We start from the raw sequence: 23,348 nt of genomic DNA, 5'->3' as shown, positions 1-23,348 counted from the left end.
TTACTAAGAGACATTATTCAGTCATTTATTAGTTCATAAATATTGTCACTAAGCCAACTTACGCCGGAAATGTGTGAAGCATTGGTGGAACCAAGGGTAATGAAGATGAAACTAGTACAACCTCTTGCAAATTCATGTTCTGAAATTCAAAGAAAAAAGTTTCATTCTAAAGTAATTAACTACTGTTGATATTTATAATATATCCAATTTTTTAAAAATTACATTTTCATTTCTTCTGATTTCAGACTTTGAAATTTTTCGACCACCAACTTCACCTTTTGTTACAGTCCTAAAAATAAAATAAAATAAATGCAGATATGCATTTTACAAAAAGTTGTACACAGCAAATAACTTTTTCATTACATGTTATGATCACACATTAAAAAAAAAAAGAACTATGTTAGGAAAAAACAGAAATGTTCAATAAAATTAATTTAAAGTGGGTAAAAATATCACCCTCATTACAATGATAATAACAACATCAATCATAATATTAATAACATTATGAGTAACAATAAATATGTCCCTGTTTTGTAAAGCTCTAGACTAGGAATTCCGAGTAGTAGCCTCTGGCTACCAAAGTCACAAAAATTGGTAAGTCACTATAGCACAGCTTTGGCACAATTTAGCAGCCGTTTTTGAAAAAAAGTCGCTATTAGTAATATTAACAACAAATTTAAAAAATAAAATATTCTAAAAATAACAAACAAAATTGCATGTAATGTATTTTTTATGAATTACGTTGGCTAGGTGGGGTCAACTGATGCACTGAACATGACAAAAAAAAAAGCAGTGATGGATTGGAAGTGGTTTATTGTAGCGATATATTATTTTCAACAAATAAAGCCACTATTGGCAATTGGAACTTAATTCATTGGTAGCCATTTTCAATAAAATGGTTACCCTTGGCAACTGGCGACTGCTAATCTAGAGTTTGACTGTTTCGAGAGAGAGAGATTGAATGAAAATTCAACTCACATTCATTTGCAGCCACAAAATCAGACAACTAAAACTAAGAAGATACACAGTGTATCCTAAAGTATTGCTACACTGAAAGAACAATAGAATGCTCTATCGCTTGATATAGTCGTCTACAAATTAATACTGTGAAAAAAAAAGTGCAAACATAAATAACAAAAAAATGAGAGTGACAACACATCTTACATAGGAATATCTCCAAGTGACTTATGTTTTGGACCAGAGTTCTTCTGTGCTGGCGATGAAAAGTAAGATGTTTCAACTGACATGTGTGTTTTCTCAGGTGTGCTATCAACAGATTTAGTATTGTCGACTGAGATAACAGAAGCTGTCGAATTTTTACCCTGAAAACATACAGATATTTTATTTATGCGTTAGAACATATTCAAAACGAAGCACATTTAAATATTTCAATGTTATTTGTACATTGAAAAAAAAAGTTAAATGCATAAATGAGAAAAATCTGCACTCAATCTATGCAGGTACAGAACATTTTTCATGATCAGGGGATGATAAAGTAATAATGGTTGAAAACATCATCCACATCATAGTGATAATATTAACAACAATCAAAATACTAATGGTATTAATAACAGTAAATACACACCTGTTTTGAGAGAGAAAATGAACGAAAATTCAACTCAAATTCATTTGTGGTCTTCAGAAAAAAATGTTCATGAGGTGAAATGTCAGTACAATGTGTAAGTTTAACATTATGTGTTTGGTTACTTTTCAAAGTACCAAGCGTGAGACATCCCCAAGCAATGGCTATATTACAGGTGGGGCCTGTATTCACTGATGAAATGATTTGGGATTGCTAAAATAAAAATAAAATTTGTTTAAAAATAGTCACAGGCATTTCATAAAAGTTAAAAAGATAATCTTCTTATGTTCAAAGTCACTCTATTCTTTGTTAAATTTTGATTCCATTTATTTTTGTTTGTCATTCAACTTTCTAAATGATAACTTTTTATGGTAGCAAAACATAGCCTAGCTCTCAATGTGACTCAAAAGTACATATAAATAAATAGAACATAAAACTTAGGATCAAAAGTATTCAAAGTTTTTTTTTTTTTTTTTTTGGAAAAGAGCTGAGAATTCAGTGCTTTACTTCCAGGCAATTCCAAGATAATGTTACCCTTTTTCAATTGGATCAAAAATCTTGGTGGTTCACATGCAGCCCAGTTTTTATCAGCATACCCAATTTATAATATATGAGCTACATCCATTTTATTTCACCATAGTGATTTAAAATTATGCATTTCAACTGAGGCAGTTAATGCATTGTTTGTCTGTTATGGATTAAATGGTAGAAAGTTATTCATGCTAATTGCTTTTAAATTATATTTTCTATATTGCACTAAACAAATTTCATGAAAGAATTACTTCTACAGCCCTTTTGTATTAGTATTAAATAGCAAAATATTAAAATGCAAAATATATTAATTAATATATTTTGCATTAATTTAAGTTCTGTGAGTGAATTAATTATAAGAAAATACTAATCATTCAATAATATAAATCAGCTGAAATACTGCCATATATCATTAGGAGCATAATGTAACAAAATTCCTGTGCATTGTAAGTTACAGAAATAGGGGAGAGTGTTGTACCTTGGGACACTGCTAATTTCTCAGAATCTATCTTTAGCAGCCATGTTTTTGTAATCTCTAATAGTAATTTTCACCACTAAATGGTGCCATAGAAAAAATCAGCATCAAATGAGTAAAATTGACGATTTTGTGAGAAAAAGAAAATTTTATGACTCAAAAGTAAATAATTTCTTCATTTTTATTTCATTTTCTACCTTTGAATTTGTAAATTTAATCAACTGAATTTTATTTTGTTATAAAAGAGAGGTACTTTAAATAATTTGCTTATATGAGAAAATAATGATAGCGCATCTTGATTGACCATCATTTTGGTTTTTCTTAAACCATGTGGTGATAGTACCTTGGGACAGTCAAACATTTTGTACCATAAAACATGTTTCAAGGTACAACATATGCATGGTTAATAATAATTAAGTATGTTTAGGAAAATAGAACAATGTTCTAACTTTACGTAGTCTTTTAAACACATTTAGTGTTAGATAATAATTCATTATTAAATACTCATGATTCAATTCACCACCATGTAAATTTATTTTTGTTTTTGTTTCCTGGTGCAAAATTTGTTCAAGCACATGGCTGTTTCCTGAATCATGAATACTTTCCCATCATACAACAGGATCTGTCCCAAGGTACAATACGATGTTGTACCTTGGGACAGCCTGGAACTTTTACTTTAAATCGCTGGCAATATTTTATTTTCAAACTGTATGAATTTTGAAAAATATATTGCATAGCACGGGGTATTTTAACGTACTTTTAGATTTTAAATTTGATTCAAATAATTGATGTTAAAAATTAAAATATGAAAATTGTCCAGAGGTACAACATTCTCTCCCCTATAACATAAATAACTCATCAACAAAACATTGATTGCACAGCAAATTATAAGGCTTAACATATTAAAAAAGAGCAAAAGAACAGTTGATAAAGCACTTAAATATTAATGTTTAAATGCTAACTCATACATTTAAACTTTCCAGGTTTGAGTTTGATCATTGAAGACAATATTAATAAAATTGAATTAATAGATTAAATATCCAAACAGCCAAAAAATTTTGAAAAAATATTCATGTCTTGAAAGTTATGCAAAAGCTTTATAGATTTATGAATGGCTAGTTTTACTGTTGAAAAGGTGCCTCTCAACATTTTAAGCACTTAAAAAATATTTAAAAAAAATAATGACCCATTCATGGTAAAATAAAGGAATCATTAAAAGGCAATAATAGCAAGAAAAGTTGGTTAGGGATCTACAAGTTATTATTTGCATGGTTCAGTCATTAGTCAGGCAGACAAAGTTACTGATCTGGGGGTCTTAATAAGTCAGGATTTAAAGTTTAGCCAACAGTGCAGCATTGCTAGTAACAAGGCCAATAAGATGCTTGGGTTTATCAATAGATCTATTTCAAACAAATCTAAAGAAGTTCTTCTGCCCTTATATAGAAGTTTGGTAAGACCTCATTTGGAGTATGCTGTTCAGTTTCGGTCTCCTTATTAAGAAAGACATTAATGTATTGGAAAGGGTTCAAAGGCGAGCTACAAGGCTAAATAAATGAACTTTCTCACTTAGACTATGATTCCAGGCTTAGAAGGCTAAAAATGTACAGTCTTGAGCAAAGAAGAGACCGAGGGGACATGATTCAGCTGTTTAAATTTATTAAAATGAAAGATGTTACGGGGTTGAAGTTAAGCACTGAAAACAGGACAAGGGGTCATTGTTTTAAGCTATTTAAATCTCAGGCTAACATGGATGTTAGGAAAAATTATTATTTTTAGCAGGGTAGTGGAACCTTGGAACAGTTTACCGGAAGAGGTGGTAATGAGCAAGGGAGTAGATAGTTTTAAGAGGGCCATTGATCTTCACTGGGGATTGTAAATTGACTAGGACCAGTCTAGCTGGGCCCAGAGCCTGTTGCTGGTCGTCACTTTTGTATTTGTATTTGTTAATAGATTCATAAAACTAAATATTTTTAGAAATTTGGAAAAGAAAACCATGAATTTTGGAGCCCCGATAAGATTGGAACACATTTTAATGAAAAATAAAGTGAAAAAACATATTTTAAACAGAATTTGATTTTACTAAGAGTTAAAACTTTAATTAATAAAACAAATTACAATAGCAGAAATATTTTTCAATCAATAAATACTTTCCTAATATGCATAAAAAGTTTGAAAAAAAAATTGTGGGTGTGCTTTAAATCATTGAAAAGTATATGCTATAAATTTATTATTATTAATATTTTTTGACTTACTTTAGCACTGCATAACTAACTTTTTTATGAAATATTATTACGTTTATTTTACAGTGGACGCCGGTTAATTGAATCAGCGGTTTATTAAATCAACCGCGTCAATGAATCAAATCTTGAAATACAGAACACAATCCAGTGTTATTAAATTAGCCGCTTTATAGAATCAAAACTGTTAAAACAAATGTGATTCATATAAGCGGTGGCGACTGTTTTATTATTGTTATCACTGTTATTATTATTATTATTACTCTATTAAATAAAAAAATTCTATAATTCATTGATTATATTCAAACAAAAATAATTCATTTTAATAAATATTTTGTATTTAGAATTTGTATTTCCAAAAACTACTCACACTAGAGCTTGGTAATGAAATTATGTATTCAAGTAAGAACACTATATATATGTTTGGATCATCAGGAACATTAGGAAGTTTAATATCACTTCTTAGAACAAGATTTTCATCTCTAGAAAGGCTGAAAGAAATAAAAAAATAAGTGGAACGAAAATAATGTGAAAATGTAAACAGAGATTTTATACTATTTTAGAACAGCAAATACAGACTCAATTGATAATTCTATTATAGTAAAATTCACACAAAACTCTATTCTTGAAACAGAAATAATGTTACACAAAAGTAACGCCAGCAGCCAGTTAAAAAAACAGCTTTGGATTTTGAAAAGTTACATAAATTGTTTCATTTCACCTTTTTTCCCTTCCAAAGGAATAAAAAAGTTTTTAGTCGAAAGCACAAGAAAAAAATACTAGAATACAAAAAACTGAATAAAAAACACACCTCAGTGAGTTGCCCAATTCCTATATTTAGTCAAAAAAAGCCATGGGAGGGGGGGGGGTGAATATTCTATGAAATTTCTTTCTTTCCTATACAGTGTTTTGTATTTGTGTCAATGATCTCATGTGCTTGCAAAAAACATACAACTATGCTGATAAAAAATAATTGAACATACCTCAAATTGTGAAAGGAGTAATCAGCCCCTACATCACAGTACTTCAGAATAAATATACATGTAATTACTGGGGAAAAAAAAGAAAAAAAAGAAACTGATTTTTTTTTTTTTTTTTTTTTTTTTTTTTTGCAGAATTTGGAGAATTTAAATATTGGAAACCACAGAATTCCGCCAATTAGCAGCAAATGCTTTTATTTCATTATTTTTTCCAACTCTAGGGAAAAAAACAAATTTAAAAAGAATACCAGTTGTGATGAAATTTCTTTCTTTCCTGTGCAGTGTTTTGTAGTTATGGCAATGATCTCATATGCCAGCTAAAAACATACAAGTTAATAAAACACAATTGATTATGCTTCAAATTATGAAAAAAGTAAACAGTTGCTACATCACATCACTTGAGAATAAACATAAATGCAACTGCTCAAAAAAAAAAAAAAAGATTTTTTTGCAGAATTCTGTGAATCTGAAGATTGAAAATAGAATTTCTGTCAACACACACCAAATTAACAATTTGTCATCTGCAGATAAAAATCCATTAGGGTTTACGCTTTGAACCACAGAAGTTTTTTATTTCATTGAGTTCTCAAAAAAAAAAACTAAAAATTGTTTTGTAGTGGCAGATTTTTGGGAAACAACTACTTTGCTAAAACGAGATTTTTTAAACATTATCCTAGTGGCAATTTAAATGGGACCAAACCTTCATTTAATTATTAATGGGTAGTCTGCTGTATTGCTGAAGTAAGATTTTACTGCATCAATAAAAAAAGACTATGTACATAATAAAAAATAAGGTGTTTTTATATTCTTACCTTAATGATCCCATACTTGTTGATCGATGGAGACTTTTCCCTGTGATAGGCGTAACAATAGATTCTACATGCAGGTGATAATAATCAGGCTCTTGTATGAAGCAATAACCGTTATGAATATCCACCTTGGAAGGAAAAAACATAAAATTTTGCACTAAATTTTTCAAATTTATATGCTCTGATTAAAAGTGCAGAGTTCAGTAGGAAAGTTGCTCTGATTCAAATGAAATCAATTGTTTAACATTATCATGGAACATAAAATGAAGTGACAGATATAGATGCACAACATCATTTGTAGTACATACCATGCCACCCACAGAGAAGTGAAGAGCGCACTTTGGTAGCTTAAAAGGGTTCTAAAAATGGCAAATCTGAAGAAATATCACAACAGTTTTGCAGAACGTATTTCAAGTCTGATCAAGCTTAAAATGAATACCCGGACCTGAATTTACAAGAAGGGGAGAAAAAAAAACATTTTGATGCCCAGTGTCTCCAAGAGAGAGGTACCTGGGCTGTCTTCGATGCAAAACTGCACTAAGAATTTTAATTTTGCCAAGTGTACTCAAAGTCAAATGAGTACACGATGGACATGCCGCATACTCATATGACATGAAGGCAGCCAATTTTCTGCATATTGAAAAGTCACCGACTAGAGTGAAGTTCGAACCTGCGCCTTTGGGCCCAAGAGGTCAATGCCTAACCACTACACCACTCTGCCGCTCACTCTACGCATTCAGTCATAACTCTTTAAAACATGAAAATAACTTACCTGAAGCCGTCTTTCAATGATACAAGCCTTTGAAGTAACTTCAAATGTGGAGCCAGCTTCTTCATGCTCTGTTCTGATTTTTTGAAGGACATTTCTCTCGGCTATTTCTAACGATGGATGAACTTTGATACGAAGTCTCTCAAGCTCGAAAGTGATACACTTTTGTAACTGAGGCTTGAAACTGTAGCTGGAGCCTAAAATAAATATTTCAAATAAAAATTAAACATTACTTAATTCTACAAGTTATTTACAAGGCAAATATATATTATATACATTTAGGAAACCTATTTTTGTCTATTTATTGTAAATTCTTATTACCTGTAAATACACTAGTCCAAATAAACAACTAATTTTAACTCAGTCCCTTTTAATATTGCACAAAATAAAGATAATTGTTTCTATACAAATACATTACATTTTGGTTGAGGCTAACTGAATTAAACTCTGCAGTTTTTTAAGCAAAGATTTCATGCCTTGTTACATACCGCGTAACCCCGCATTATCCGGCATGCCGGAAAAAAGTGAGGTTGACCAACATGCCGTGAAATTAAAATTTTTTGGCATGCCGGATAATTTGAGGTTTATTTTGCAACAAAACAAAGGCAAATTTTCCCATTCAGTTCCAACTGTGCATTGCATATAATGTGTGCTTGTTAATTATGGTAGGTCATTATTAACAGATTTAATTATATGCCAATAATGTAATCAATTCAGAAGCAATCATTGTTACTGCGATTTGTTGATAATTTTTTAAAATGAATTACTTTAGGTTCCTTTTAGAGAGGTGAGTTTAATTTTTATTTATTGAATAGCTCTGGTAAATTCTTTAACACTGGGGGTTGTAACTTACTGCTTAACTGTTTGCTCGGTTTTAATTTAATTTTTATAAAATTATTCCTTATTTAATAACATTTTTCCAGTTAAAATAACAAATGACAATGTTAGTTAATACTTTTACAAAATTAAATTGTTACTTAAATAATAATAAGATATCTATAGAACTTGCATTATTTTTTAAGCTAAACATATATTTTTATAGTATTATTTTTTTTTCCTAACCTCAATTTTTCTGGCATGCCAGAAAGGACCAGGCAAGTTTTAATGAAAATCTGGTGACCCCTGAATTTTGAGGCATGCCGGATAATGCGGGGTAATACAGTAAGTTAAATGCTAATAAGTGTTTACAAATTTACACCAAGGGCGCCCATATAGGGGGGGGGGTGCAAGTGAGGGCTTAAGCCCCACCTTAGAAATTAGAACTTCCTTGCTTTGAGTACTTTTTCTTTGCAAAAAATGTAAAAACATTTCTTCTCCAGCCATTAATGAATAATTTATTAAAAATATAAAACTATAACTCTAATCTGTACTGAAATCGGTTTCTATGGAGAAAATATCCTGCTAAACCATGGCGAGGGGGGTGCATCTGAGCCCCCCTTAAAATTTTGCATATGGGTGCCCATGTCTTACACTATTTATCATAAGCTAAGTTCTGTGACAACAAGCTAAATTCAATAGACAGCATCAAAAAATTATTAATCGAAATATCAATACTAACAAAACAGAGAATACATGCGTGTGTGTGTGTGTATGTATGCTCCCTATGCAAATCCACTGTTTACGTTGCATCTTTGCCAAATTTTGTACACAGATACTTTGGCACCTAGGAAGGGTCATAGGTTTTTTTCAAACATTAAAAGTAGTATTGAACTGCTAAAATTTGACTTCAGGATCGAAAAATGGTTTTACTTGAAATAACTATCACAGAGAGTCTACTTTTGCACCATTGGAAAGCCCATTACAATGCAGCCGTAGATTTGCCCTATGTTCAAAAAGCTGCTTATATTAGCAAAAAAAGAAGTTATATAAGCCTTTTCAAGTAAAACTTGATTTCAAATTGGACATTTGAAATGATCTACGCAAGATATTGATTTTTTTAATAGCATGAATTTAGCTCAATAAATGCTATGCTGCTGCCATTTTTGCAAGAGTGCGAACAAATAAAATTCTTCAGCTGTTTTTAGGCTTCTCTGATAATGGGAGCTTAGAAATTTTCTCCTTTAGATTCGGTTTTCTCTGCTTAAAACTTATTTATTTGTTAACTGCGCAGCTTAAGACAATCACTAAAAATTTTATTTTGAATTTATAATAAAATCTTTCACTAATGTGTTGTATTTAATCTGATTGGGACTTATAGATTTATAGTTTTAAAGTTACTTAAGAATAGTCTATGCTGATGCAGATTTTGAGGGACTGGCATTCTTACTCCACTGAGGACTTTGGGGGAACATTGCCCTAATTCAAAAGATTTTTTGGTGCTGTTGTTTCAATTCCAATGAGGTTTTTAAGGTACAATGTTGATGCTGTTAAAAAAAAAAAAAAAAAAAAAAATCCACACTCTCAATAGTAGTTTTTTGGAACTATTTCTATTCTGCAGATTGTAATTTTTAAAGAGAAGGTTGAAAGTATTGGAAAATTGTTACCCTTATTCTATTAGGGATTTTAGAGACTGCTTTCCTTATTCTAATGGAGATGTTTAAAAAAAGTTTTCTTTTTTCTAATGAAGAATTTTGGGTAATCAGAACCTCCCCCAGGCTTGAGCAGGAGGGCACTGCACCAGTCTTGCCCCTTGATTCTTAGAACGCGCCCAACTTGTCCTTTTGATTCTTAGAAAACGCCCAACTTGCCACTTTATCCCTATATGGCACCCTGATTGCCGATTTGCTCATGAACTGGCGCCCTTTTGATTTAAGATTCTTGCTAGGAAAAGAAGGTGTCTCCTCCCCTTGTTCTCTTACAATGTCTTTCTTCTAAGCGAAAATGGTGAATATCTGCCCCACCCCCTCTCCTCCCAACTTGGATTGCCATTGAGCTGACTATGAGTAAAGCATACCTTCCATTATCAGTTACCACAAGGGATAAAAAGTGACCTGGGCATTGTAGAGACTAAACAATGTTCTCCCAAGGGCCTTTCACTTTGGGAACACTACTGATAAGCCATTGCTGAATTACCAGAATCACTTCCTGACTCCTTGCCTCTGGGTTTGCATCCCCTTTTATTCAATAGTGGGGGGCTGTTTACACTAATTTCCAGCAAAGACTACTGGCTGTCATCATTCCTCTTTATCGCTTCCTGACAAGGGAAGTAGTTCTTTATGCAATTGATATATGTTTTAATCTAATTCTAACTCTTTTCTTCCAGCCAGATAAACGTTTAGTTAGCTCTGCATTTTATAATCTTTCATTCAAATTCAAGTTTTTTATAGCGCTTTTACATTTTGAATTAAAATTAACCACGTGCAGTGGAGTGCCACAAATCCAGACCTGAAATTCGTCAACGTTCGAAATCCGAGCCAATTTTTTTTGATTTCCTTTTTTCCTTTTTTTTTTTCGCTGCAAATTCATTTTTAATTGTATTTTTATTTCAGTCTATCATAATCTAAATCGCGATTACTTGCTGAAACAGATGTTTTCATGTGTAATTTGTGGATAACACATTTTATTTTATTATTTTGTTTATATGCACGCCAAGCATTTTTTGGTCCGAAAAATACGTTTGTATTTTTGCTCAGTATACTTCACATTGAGTACTACTGAAAAAATAATAAGAAATATCGAAAATCGAAAATAGATGCTAAAAGATTGCTGTAGATGTACAGCAAAACGCTAATATTTCGCGTGACACCTGGCATCAAAGAAAGGTAAAAATATGAGAAAAATACAAAGAATTCAGCCTTGTAAAAGCCAAATCTGGATGATTTTGGACATTTCATTTGAAAACAAATGACCTAAGTATTGAAAATAAATACAAGTTCTTTCAAACTGTCGCCAAATATTGGCTTTTGATTCTCTACTGTGGTGGTTACTACAAGAGCAATTATTACTTTGGGACTTAAAAGTTTTTGAAGTTACATCTAACAACAGCTGAAAGAATTAGCTAGCTATCATATTTCTTTTAAATCAGCGATCAACAACCTAAATTTGGTGCCGATCTACTTTCCAAGTTCGGCGATCGCCAAAGTCAAATTCAGGACGGGAGGGGGGGGGGGATGGAATCTCCCCTCTCTGTGGCATTGCATTGGTAAAATGTTGTTCAAAACAGTGTAGTCTTACTTTGAAAATGTGTACGACATTCGAAAAAAGATTGATCTGCAAATTCATTTTACCTTTTGTGGACATTTTTCAATAGCAAAAGTAAGAAATAAATATTTCTCTTAAATATTAGAAGTTGGGGCTCCTCCAGTTTCCAGAAATAATAAAAAGTTCTGTAAATGTTTAAAATAACTTTTGTTGCAGAATTTCTGTCAAATTCTTTTGCAGAAAATAATGTTTTTTTATGGCATTCTGAATTAAAAAAAGTTTTAGAATATTGTAAGAATCGACTGAAAACGAGCTCGAGATCGACTGTTCGATTGTGATCGACTGGTTGCCCGCCACTGTTTTAACACTAGAACGACTGACATTTTCTGTATACCTAGAAAGACTGAAGGGGCCAATGTGGCCAATACCCATTTTTGGGGTGAATTATTTTAAAAATTCTTCCTGAGTGTGTCCACATGCCCAATGCACCTTCTTTCGTGACTAAATAAAAACTTAGTATGCAATTATTTGTAGTATTTCTCTCTATACTGGCCAAAAGTTTGGATCAGTTTTTCTTTTCAAGAGCAATGGCTACCATTAGGCTGGTAAGCAGTCAGTACTGTTTATAGCATTTGGATATCCAACTGGCTGTATAAAGCGGAAGTTACAGGTTAAACCAGAGAGAATGGCCTTTTTTTATGCTAGATCAATTAGGAGAAAGAAAGAATTTTTTTTTTTTAATTGTAAAAAAGCTTAGGGGCCACTGTGGCCCCTCCCGTCTTTCTAGGTATAAGGATCAATATTTACAGTACTATGAGGCGTATGATAAAATGATTTAACAAGCATTCACATAGTGTCATATAATGAAAAGTCAGGAAGTTACATTATGTTCCGTTAGCCATTATCCGAGTTATTAAACAACAAACTATGCGAGGGGCCACACAGGCCCCTCCGTCTTTCTAGTGTTAAATGATTATAAAAATATCAATTGTTTTAGGAAGTGATTCATGAATGTTTCAAAGTTTTTATTGTTGCGACAGTAAGACATTTGAATCCAAGAATAACAGCATATATCCTACGACTACATCCACTAATGCTTTGAAGTAATAACATGCCTTTTAGTTTCGAAAAAATGCCCTTTTCTCAAAAAAAGTGCTCTTTTTAAAAAATCAGCCCTTGCCCTCTTTTAATCCTGGGGGAAGCTCTGGGGTACTATTGTTCTTGTTCCAATTATAATTTTCAAAGGAATGTTCACTTTATTTATGAATCATTATTTTCAATCGAATTGAAATTTTTAGGGATTGTTGCTCTCATGCTAATGGGCTTTTTATCTTTTTGAGGCTAATGTCCGAATAGTAATGATGACTTTTGGGAGTTTTCTTTATGTGAACAATGCTGTCTTTCTTTGAATGAAGTTTTGTAGGGTCTATTGAACACATTTTAAGGTTGTTGACTTTATTTTAATGTAAATTTTAGCTATATTTCTCATCATTTATTCAGAAGAAAATTTTGGTCCTACTTCATGCTCCCTGAGTTTCTTTTTCTGTCAAGAAGTGGTGTAACAATTGAGAGAGCACATGAAGTGCCAGGCACATTTTGATAGGGTTTGGGATTTTTAAGGGGGGTCTTGACTTTATTTTAGAACTGTTGTTTTCATTCTTTTAGGGAATACGTTAGAGACAAACGTAACTTAGCAGCATTGTGAAGGCTAAACATCCTAATCACAGTATTGCAATGTTGGTAGGTTAAGTTTTTTTCCAAATATAGTGTTCTTATTCATATGGTAATTTTTAGGGACTAATGTCCTTACTATAATAGGGGTTTTTAGAGACTATTGTCATTATTCTGATGGAAAACTTTACATGAAATTTGTCCTCTTTCGTTCAGGCTTTAGGGTTGAACATGTATCACTTGATATTAATTTCATTTTTGAGTTAGACAGTGCAGCTAGCTAATTAAAAAACATTAATGCATTAAAACCGACTGTCAAAAGTTCATAAAATCTAACTACAAGTTACTTTTTTGCTGCAGACAGAAGAATAAAAAAAAATCTCTGTTTTACATTTTGTTTTAAATACTACATAAATACAAAAGTCATTTCATTGCCTTACAGTAAATCAAACATTAAACTGTACATCAACCATTTTCATTTGGAAGATCAACACAAAACAAGGATCAAAGTTTTATCCCATAAATTATCAAAGTTTGAACAATTGGTACACTATGACTTAAAGGTTATACTACGTACTATTCAAAACATCAGAAGGGATGGGAACAACACCTGGTACTTCATACGTAGGATCAATCAATATATTTCTTGGCACCAAATGAGCAATCTTCAGCAGTGTGGGATAGGGAGACAAAGTTAGTGACATTTCCATCCCTGTTGAATGGTTATTTACATTTATGCCTAAATGATAGAAAGAAAATAATGGTCAGTAATTTCTATCATAAAAAAATGGTAAAAATTCAGTTTTGGGTGCCCCCTTAATTTTTTTTTTTTTTTTGGTGCCAGCATGCCATTTATGATGGCAGCAATATACATCCATGAGAACAGTAAAAAGGCAATAAAAAAGCATAAATTATACGCATTAAAATAGTAGCAAACACAGTACACACTAAAACCTGTGTAAGTTGGCCACTTGCAGTGCAATACTTTAGTGGTCAACTTGGACAGGTGGTATGTAGGACTAATTCTGCACTTGGTAAAAGCAGTAAACTTAGACAGGTGGTCAACGTTACAGGTTTAACTGTAGATAAAATTTATGCACAGATTGTACCAAATTTTTAAAACATATAGAGAAAAATTTGCAAAATTTTCTAAATCATACTGAAACTGAAACAAAAATATGGATACAGTAAAACCCCTCCTAGGCCTCCGGACACCCCTCAAAGGCGGACACCTCTCTTATGCGGACAATTTTTAATTCCCCAGTTCCAATGCAAATAGCATTATAAAACCCCTGTCCTGTGGACACCTCTCTATTGCGGACAAAAAAAAGTGTCCCATTAGTGTCCTCATTAGAGGGATTTTACAGTACTTAATTAATAAAAAGCAAAGAAAATGCAAGAAAAAGCATAAACTATAAACATTAAAATATGTAACAGAAATTTTACAAACAATTGCATTGTACCAAATTTTTACATTTGCCAACAAATAGAAAATCCTCAGATTGCCATATGAGACCAAACTTGCACATTTGAAGATTGTAAACATTGATAAAAAAAATCAAATTCTGGGGGCACTCTAAAGTGCAGTGAAGTCAAAAACATTCTTAAAATGTACAGTACCTTTTGATGCTTCTTTAAAAATCAGCAAGGCATTAGGAGTTCCATGAATTAAAGGGATTCTGTCAAGAAAATTAACACCAAACTTTGAGCAATAAAACAAGTATTAGTTTAAGCAGTGATAAAATACCTGTGATAATCATAAAAATACGAATAGAACAAGAATGGAAGTGTTACTTTCCAAAAAGAATATTTACATACTTTGCTTAAAAATATAAAAAAAATACAGACATAAAATGCTATTTTCTCACAATATCATTTAAATATAGGGAAAGCATGCTCTACTGCAAAAAATTATGGTCCTATCTAGTAGAATAGGCTTTAGAACATTATATATATTTTATTTCAGAATTTTACAATACTGAAAAAGGAAATAATATTTCGAGAAGTTAAATAACAAGTAGAAAGTAGAAATTAAAATGAAATATAATTTGAAAATGCAGTAAATGATAGACTAGTAGGAAAACCTCCCGACACCAAATTCAACTGTATAAAAAACCTAAATCATTTGCAATGCCAGTTAAAACAAGTCTATTACCTAAAACTTAAACATGGTTAAGGAATTAGATTTCAGGGTAAAATATGCAGTTTCCCCTTATGGACATTCTTTTCTATACAAATTACTTGTTCACTTTTTTAAACAACATCAAGCCAGAGGCGCAGTTAGAAATTACTCAAATGGGGTCTAAATCAGTCAACTCTGAAAAGCTAATTGAAGCAGAGAAAATTTGATTTCAATTTAACATACCCAATATTATCAGTGATGCTCCCATCGATTTTTCTAAGGGTATACTCCCAGTAATACATTACCCACAATATGTATATGCAATCATACACATAATATTTCATAGTATGAAAATTTTGAAGCTTGAGGGTATACACTACCCAAGTAACATAAATCACGTTACATCACGTTGCTCTGAAGCGTTGATATCACGTTACTGATAACGTTGATAGAGCGAAAATATGTCTCGTTGCAAAGCGCAAAAGCAACGGTTTTTAGTAACGTTACATCAACGGTTTCAGTAACGTTACATCAACGATTTTTGAAACGTTACATTAATCTTTATTTATCACGTTACATCACGTTGCTTTTAAACGTTGTATTAAAATTTTATTTAAGCTTTGAAAAAAAAAAAAAATGTTTTTTTTTCTTGGTGAGAATGGAGGTGGGTTCGTTGAACCCTTAATTTTTGATACAGTAAGTATTCTGCATTTTTTGTTAATGCAATGATTGTTAATATACTTTTATAAAATCTTCAAAAAAAAAATTTTTTTTTTTTATTTATAGAATGTCTTATGCCGTTAAAGGCGTTCGAGTATTCTCACACTGTTGCTTCATTTACAATATTTTGTAAAAGCAGTCCTGATATTTAAAAATAAACAGAGCATAACATAGCATAGCCGAATTTACATCAAGTGGAGTTCTATTAATAGTCAAAATTAACGATATTACTACAAATTAAATAAAAACTTCTTTCATAAATAAATCCTTGAAAAAATAACTATTATTATTACTAAAGAACTCCAGAAATATTTTTCGAAAGGTATGAGAGTTTTAAAAAAATCCTCTTACATCAGTACTAGAAACAAAAATTTGCAGTATTATTACTAAAGATAATTTCAGTTACATGACAAAAGTTTCCTCAAAAAATTGTTACAATTATTTCATCAATATCATTCTGCAAAAAGCCGATTAAATGAGTAAAAAATGGTATCATTTATCGCTTTTATAGCTTATTAATGGGACATATCCCCAAGCTTCAGCATCTTTTTAAGAAATCAATGAATAAATACTCTAATAAAAGCATCTAACATTATTCTTTCAAACAATATTATAAATAAAGTAACGGTGGGAAAAATACTCAAACTCCGACCAACGGCGGTTCATTAACTTCACAAAAATATGTGATAACACTTTTTTTTTTAATTAAATAAGTATATCAACAATAATACACTAACAATAATACAAAGTACTTACCGCTAAAAGTGATGAGAGATCACGATTGCGAAGCAGCAAAACAATGGCGGCATAGCAAGCCAGAAGTTGTTTACTGAAAATGGCCACTAGGGTTCGGAGGTTGCCGAAGACGAGGCAAGGTGCAACGAAAAGTAACGATAAGTAACGTTTCTTTTGCAACTGTTTGTCAACGTTACAAATTTAAGAAATTTGCAACGTGATGTAACGTTTCAAAATTACACTTTTTGTAACGAATCGATAAAGCAACGTGATATCACGTTGCGTGGGAGACGGTAACGATGTTTCAACTGATTGCAACGTGATGTAACGATGACGTAACGTTTCAGTGTTACTTGGGTATATGGCTAAAAAAAGTTTGAGAGAATATGGCGTATATGGAGCCCAGTAAGCAAAATATCTTGCCTCCGTATTGCATAAAGGTTGGCATGCAAGAAAAATCATCTTGCATTAATGCTGCCTCAATATTGTTATTTTATTCCATTTATACTGTCAGCAGGCTGTCACAATATTGACTGACAAGGTGTATGCAGCATAATATCAAGGTAGGCTGCTTTTGTAATCCTGCATAAGTATTGATATGACAGGATAATATTAAGATGTTGTCATGACGGCATGAAATCAAGGTCTATGCAAGATGATCTTGCTTTTGTAATCTTGCCTATGTATTGATATGACAGGATAATATCAAGATGTTGTCATGACAGCATGAAATAAAGGTCTAGGCAAGATGATTTTGCTTTTGTAATCTTGCATACGTATTGATATGACAGGAAAATGTCAGGATACATTGACATGACAGTATGAAATCAGTATGTTTGCAAGGTGTTTTATCTATTTATTTATTTGTATTATTTTCACTTCAAACTCGAAAATTAAATTTCCTTCCTTAATTATTTCTGTTATTCTTCCAGACACTGGTTTTCTAGCCTAAGAATATTTTCTTAAAGCTGACATCTGATCGTAAATTCATATAAAGATATTATTAGTACTTGCAATTTAACTTAAAAAAAGAAATTTTTTTCGTGTTGCGTAATACTTGAATTATTATTTTAAGTTCATGCTTCTAATTGTATAATAAAGACATAAAATGCTTGGTTAGGAGTAATTGCGGAAGTTTTTATAGCACATTTAAGAGTAAAGATAGCCGTAAATAAATAGATTCAATAAAGTACATTTCCAAATGGATGTCAGCATTGAAAATATAAATATCTCCTGGACAAAACATATGAATTTATCTTAAAAAATAACATAAATAATCATAGAACAGAATTAATCTTACTCGTGAGATTGAAGTGATAATACAAAATTCTGGGCTGCATATCCTTTGTTTCAAAGTCTAGGGACGATCTCGGCCATTTCTATCATTGATCGCACATCGTCTGCGATATGGCTTGCCTAGTACTATATTAATAAGCAACTGCAGTTATCAGTCATTCATAAGTTATTCCTAAAACAATACTATTCCACACTAAAAACTAAGCAACTAACTTAGCGAAACCTAAATAATGCAACGCCACCTGCAGCGTGGAGGTCCTGGATCGACTGTATCGAAGGTCGAAGGATGAAGACAACATGCCAGCAATGCAAGGGATGCTGGGGATAAAGAATTGTGCGCAAGCGCAAGTATCAACGAAGGTCCACCTGTTCTATTGTGTACTAATTACGTTGATGGCGACAGCATGAAATCAATACGATCTTGACGGCATCAACATGTATGCAATGCTGATATTGTAAGGTAATATCAATATTGGTATTTTAAGATGAATGCAATGTTCCATACGTGTTTTTATTGCAATATTGCTTTTTAATCTTTATGCAACCTTTATGCAGTATAAAACACGTCAATATTAAAGTCGTCAGTATAATATCAAGATCTGTCAAGGTTGATGCAAGAAATTTTGCTAGTAGATAGTATACCCTATGGCAAAACCACTGAGTATTATATGTTAAATTGGTTACATGATGAAAAAAGTATTGAAATGGAAGCAAACAATCACTTACTTATATGAAACAGAATTTCTTAAACTTGAATCATCTTCATCAGTAGCAGACAGTCCTGAGAACATCCAACCACTAACTCGGTCACAATTATACTTATCCGAGCGAGTAAACAGCTCAACAACTAGAAGTAGTTCATTTCCCGGAATGGAAGAGTAAAAATAAAAGCTCTGCAAAAAAATCAAATTACAATAATTTTAATTTTAATTACAATAAAGCATACAAAATATAAATCATTTTGTGAATTATTCTTCATAAAATTATTGCAAACAAAATAGAAGTCACAGGAAAATTCTTAATTAAGTGCTACAAACATAGTCAGTCTTGCAACCTTGAGGGAGTTTTCAATATGTTTCTTTTAGGGTGAGGATGCAATAGGGTTACCTATTGCATCCTCACAATTTACAGAATCCCATCAAAGGAAAGTAAGAAATAACAATGTCAAAACGTACAAATTGCAGATTACCGCAGACATGTGTTTTGGCTTCACAAAAAATGTCTTTTTCAATGCAAAAAGTAATGAGCTTATGGATGAAAAGACATCCGATAAAAGCGAATTTTGTTGGATGTCTATTAACACATGTCTGCAGTCAGGGCCGGATTTGGAAGTGTGGAGGCCCCGGGGCAACGAAGGAGTGGAGGCCCCTAATCAGGGTTCGAAAAGAACATCATATTTTCGAAAATATCCGATACTTTGATATGTATCCGAATATTTTCATATATATGTATATATCCGATATTTTCGACCCGTGAAAGTCAGGATATTTTGTAAAAATTTTATTGTGGGGGCTCCTTTGTTGTGGAGGCCCCTGGGGCAGTAGCTCCCGCCTGCCCTTCCCTAAATCCGGCCCTGTCTGCAGTAATCTGCAATTTGTGCATTTTGACGTTGTTATTTCTTACTTTACTATTCAGCACAAAGGTATTCATTTATCCCATCCAAGGACTTGTATCTGTTATTTGATGTGGCACAACAATCAGTGGCCAGCTGTTATACCTTGAAAATTCTGACCTCTCACCTGGGCTCTTACTACAAGGATCCTCATCCCCTAAGAGCAAAGGTGCACCCCACTTAATATCGCAAAGATCCCTCCCCCCCAAAAAGAGAAAAATAACATTACCCCCCCCCTCCCCGCCCTTAAAAATTTCAATGCTGCAGTCTGCACCATTATCCCACTAGTTGGGCTTACTATGTGAAATCGCACAAAGAATGTAATTCAGCTGAGAATATAAAAGAGGGATAGATACTCAAGGGAGTTTTCCTATGCCACATAATCATATACAAATATAGACAAGGACGCTGACAATTTTCTGCATTTTTGGATCCTACTGACTGGCAAAGACTTCAAACCTTCAACCTAGAGCATTAGATGCCAATGCCTAACCACTAGGGCATAGATATGCTTTATTTTTGGAATTGCAAATCAATACAATAAAAGCACACCACCTAAAATGCTTTATGAACTTTAGTGCAACTAAATTGCTCACATAATGAAACATATTTATCACAGTAGGGAGAAAACGTTACTATTTCATTTTACTGTTTGAAACTAGTGCACCAATAAATATTTTCTCAAATAATTTTTGGTAAAAAAACTTTGTTAATCACTCTCTCTGATTTTGTAAAATTACAAAGCTATTTCTAAAGAATAAATGAAGAAAACAATGCTAATAAGCACAACACACATTTACAATTTATTAACAGTTTTTTTATTTACATTTTAACTCTGAGATATTTTGATTTTTAACTAAAAATATTTCAAAACCTATATGAGGTAATGAGAAGCAAAGGGATGTAAGTGCCATAACTTAAAATTTAGAGATAGTCTGCACAAGTGAAAGGCGAACCTTTTCTCTATGGGCAAGAAATTATACTAGTATCTCTGGTCTTCTATACATCATGATTTAGAAAAAAAAAAGTTCAATGAAAGCCTATCTAGGATCTGCATTCTACTTTAAACTGTAAAAAGTCCACTTACATTTGTTTGCTTCTCACTGCCTCACATTCTATTTGTGAATTAAGCTATCAGAAGCTTCTTTGCTTGACACTTTGCGGCTTTGTGATTGACCACAGCATTAGTAACTACTGCTCTAGTTTCATACATGTCATATTTAACTCCACATGCAGGGCTGGATTTAGGTACAAGCTAAGCAAGCTATAGCTTGGGGCCCCTGCTTTGTTGGGGGCCCCAACTCCCGGAAAATTGCATGATTCGTTCAAAAAAAAAACTACTTGAAAATATAATTTTAATTTTTAAGTATTTAAAAACTTGAAAATTAGGTAAAGTGTGGCTACAAACCACAAATGGGAGGTAGAAGGAATACCAAAATATGTCAAATTCAGCTCCTTGCTACATCCTGCATCAAAAATGTAAAAATTATGGCTCTCATGTTTTTATAACATATTACAAATTTTTGTGACTCACATTTCATATTTTACTATTTGTTTAATCCCGAATGCAGTATTTTGGAAATTCTTTTGTTATTGCTTGCTTTTATCTTATTTCTGCTACATATTGTCAATCTGTTTAGCATGAAAAAAAAAATTACACTTCCTCGAGTCCTTTTGGTTTTCTGCCCCACTTGTAATTGAAAAGAAGTTTTTGTTATGAGGCGTCTATAGCTTTTTTTTTTAATTTTAAACTTTTAATAGCTGTTTCTTACAAAGCTAGAACAATACTGAAACAGAGAAGTAATACAATATCAGAGAATGGAAAGTAGTAATGAAGTGCCTTAAGTAGTTTAATTGTTCTACAGTTCTTGAAAATAATTGGATAAGTCTTTGAAAATCTTAAGTAAAGTGTGCTCCAATTTTATTTCTTATCAAGTGCACAAATTATTATGAATTGTCCAAATAGGCAGTATGTTACTCTCTTGTTAATAATTTTCTTCATTTTCTAAATCTGTACACCATTTCTTTTAAAGCATTTTTAACTATTGATCATTTTTACGTAATTCATGTTGTATTTGTCGGTGGATTGGAGGGGTGATTATAAACTAATTGTACTGAAAGCCAATGTGAGCAAGTAACAATGCATTGCCTTTCCTCTTCCTTGGCTCTTTCTCTCTGTTGACTGCTGTCATTGATTTTTCGAATTAAAAACTATTTACTGTTTATTATCTTAATTTTCCAAAGATTTATGTCCTGATAGTTTTGTAGCTCCAATTACCCTTCTTATAGGGCTTCAAAATGCAGAATTTTATATCTATTTTTCAAAATTTCCTCTGGGGGAGAAACCCCTGGACCCCTTGCAATAGGGGGATATTCTACACTTCACTTAAAGGGGTGTCTTGCATCACTCTCTTAACACCATTCCCCCTCTTAAAGTCAATCCAAAAAAGATAGCAGAAAAAACACATTAAAAAATGACTAGAAAAAAGTAAAACATGGCTGTATGTATCAGAGGAAAAGAGACACACATCATGAAGAACAAAAGAAAACAAAAAACAAACAAAAAAAAAAAGCATCTTACCCCACTGAGAGAATAGTTGTTCGGACAACAATAGGGGCCCCATACCTGAAATAGCTTAGGGCCCCATTAAGTCTAAATCTGGCCCTGTCCACATGCAACCATATTTTACTAAATTAATAAATCTTAAGGCATTAAATTTACTGAGATCTAGGCAACAGACATTGAGTAATTAAAGGATTCCAGTTACAACTCCTGCTAATCGGACATGGATGACAATTCTAGAGCACTAGCGACTTTCTTTTTATATTAGAATCTTAATAGAAAACCATGAAATCAAAATCCAACTCATGAAAAGATGACCTTACAGTCATTACGAGGACATTAAAAGTAATGTGGTTTAGCGTTACTTTCAATCGGGATCTGAGATGCTTATGTGCTCAATTGATTATAATTAAAATTACACCAATGATACCTGGTTGAAAGTGATCATCTTATTTTTGGCATTAGCTGCTTTCCCTCTCCAGCAGTTCCCGACAAATTGCTTATACTTTTGATCAAATAAAATTGCTTGCAAATAGTAAATACCAGATTTTGAAACCTTAAAGAAAAAAGAAACAACTTCAGACAAACATAAATCTCATTATCATATAACTTAATTATATTGCTAAAAATTGGTACTTTTTACATAGCGAGACACAGTTAACATGGCATGTAAAAATAAGAGAACAGCCTACCAAAACAAACTAGTATGTTGTTGCCATCATGAAACATTCTTCTATATCTTTCTTATAATTCTGATCCCTCGCCATGCTTAATGAGGAAGCAATACTCCCAACAAAAACAAAATTACACATGCTAAAAATTGACCACCATCCTAATTCCTGATTTATCTCCAAAGCAAAGAATGAAAAATTGAAAATTATTTTAAAAGCCTTGCTTAAAATAATTACAAACATTTATTTGTTAACAAACACAAGATGGCAACAGTTAAAAATTTTAAATCAGTGAGATAATATTTCCGATCATTTCCATGCAATTTAAATCACGAGGTATATGAGGATGACAGTCTATTATGATTTATCTTTCTTATTGTTGCAATTATAAAGCTATATTTATTCACAAATAAAAAAAAATCAGCCTCCCCCCCCCCCCCCATGGAGCGATTGGCGCCAAAATAGAACCTACGCCTGTTTACATATGGATTCATA

At 32.3% G+C, this 23,348-nt stretch overlaps 1 protein-coding gene across 1 annotated transcript in view; it reads right to left on the bottom strand.

Annotated features, from left to right (window-relative positions):
* Positions 1-22,949, bottom strand: part of LOC129216620 (nephrocystin-4-like) — a 56,983-nt gene extending 34,034 nt beyond the window's left edge. Inside the window, exons 1-11 of the mRNA XM_054850837.1 lie at positions 22,899-22,949; positions 22,613-22,738; positions 18,734-18,900; positions 14,755-14,813; positions 13,712-13,873; positions 7,387-7,580; positions 6,618-6,742; positions 5,196-5,316; positions 1,165-1,322; positions 223-289; positions 63-139 (exon numbers count right to left, since the gene is read on the bottom strand). Coding sequence (XP_054706812.1) covers positions 63-139; positions 223-289; positions 1,165-1,322; positions 5,196-5,316; positions 6,618-6,742; positions 7,387-7,580; positions 13,712-13,873; positions 14,755-14,813; positions 18,734-18,900; positions 22,613-22,738; positions 22,899-22,949 — 1,307 coding nt within the window. The remainder of the gene's footprint in view (positions 1-62; positions 140-222; positions 290-1,164; positions 1,323-5,195; positions 5,317-6,617; positions 6,743-7,386; positions 7,581-13,711; positions 13,874-14,754; positions 14,814-18,733; positions 18,901-22,612; positions 22,739-22,898) is intronic.
* Positions 22,950-23,348: the final 399 nt, after the last annotated feature.

This window comes from Uloborus diversus, chromosome 2 (genome assembly GCF_026930045.1).
Source record: "Uloborus diversus isolate 005 chromosome 2, Udiv.v.3.1, whole genome shotgun sequence".
Taxonomy (NCBI): domain Eukaryota; kingdom Metazoa; phylum Arthropoda; class Arachnida; order Araneae; family Uloboridae; genus Uloborus; species Uloborus diversus.
This window is presented reverse-complemented; position numbering and strand designations above follow the sequence as displayed.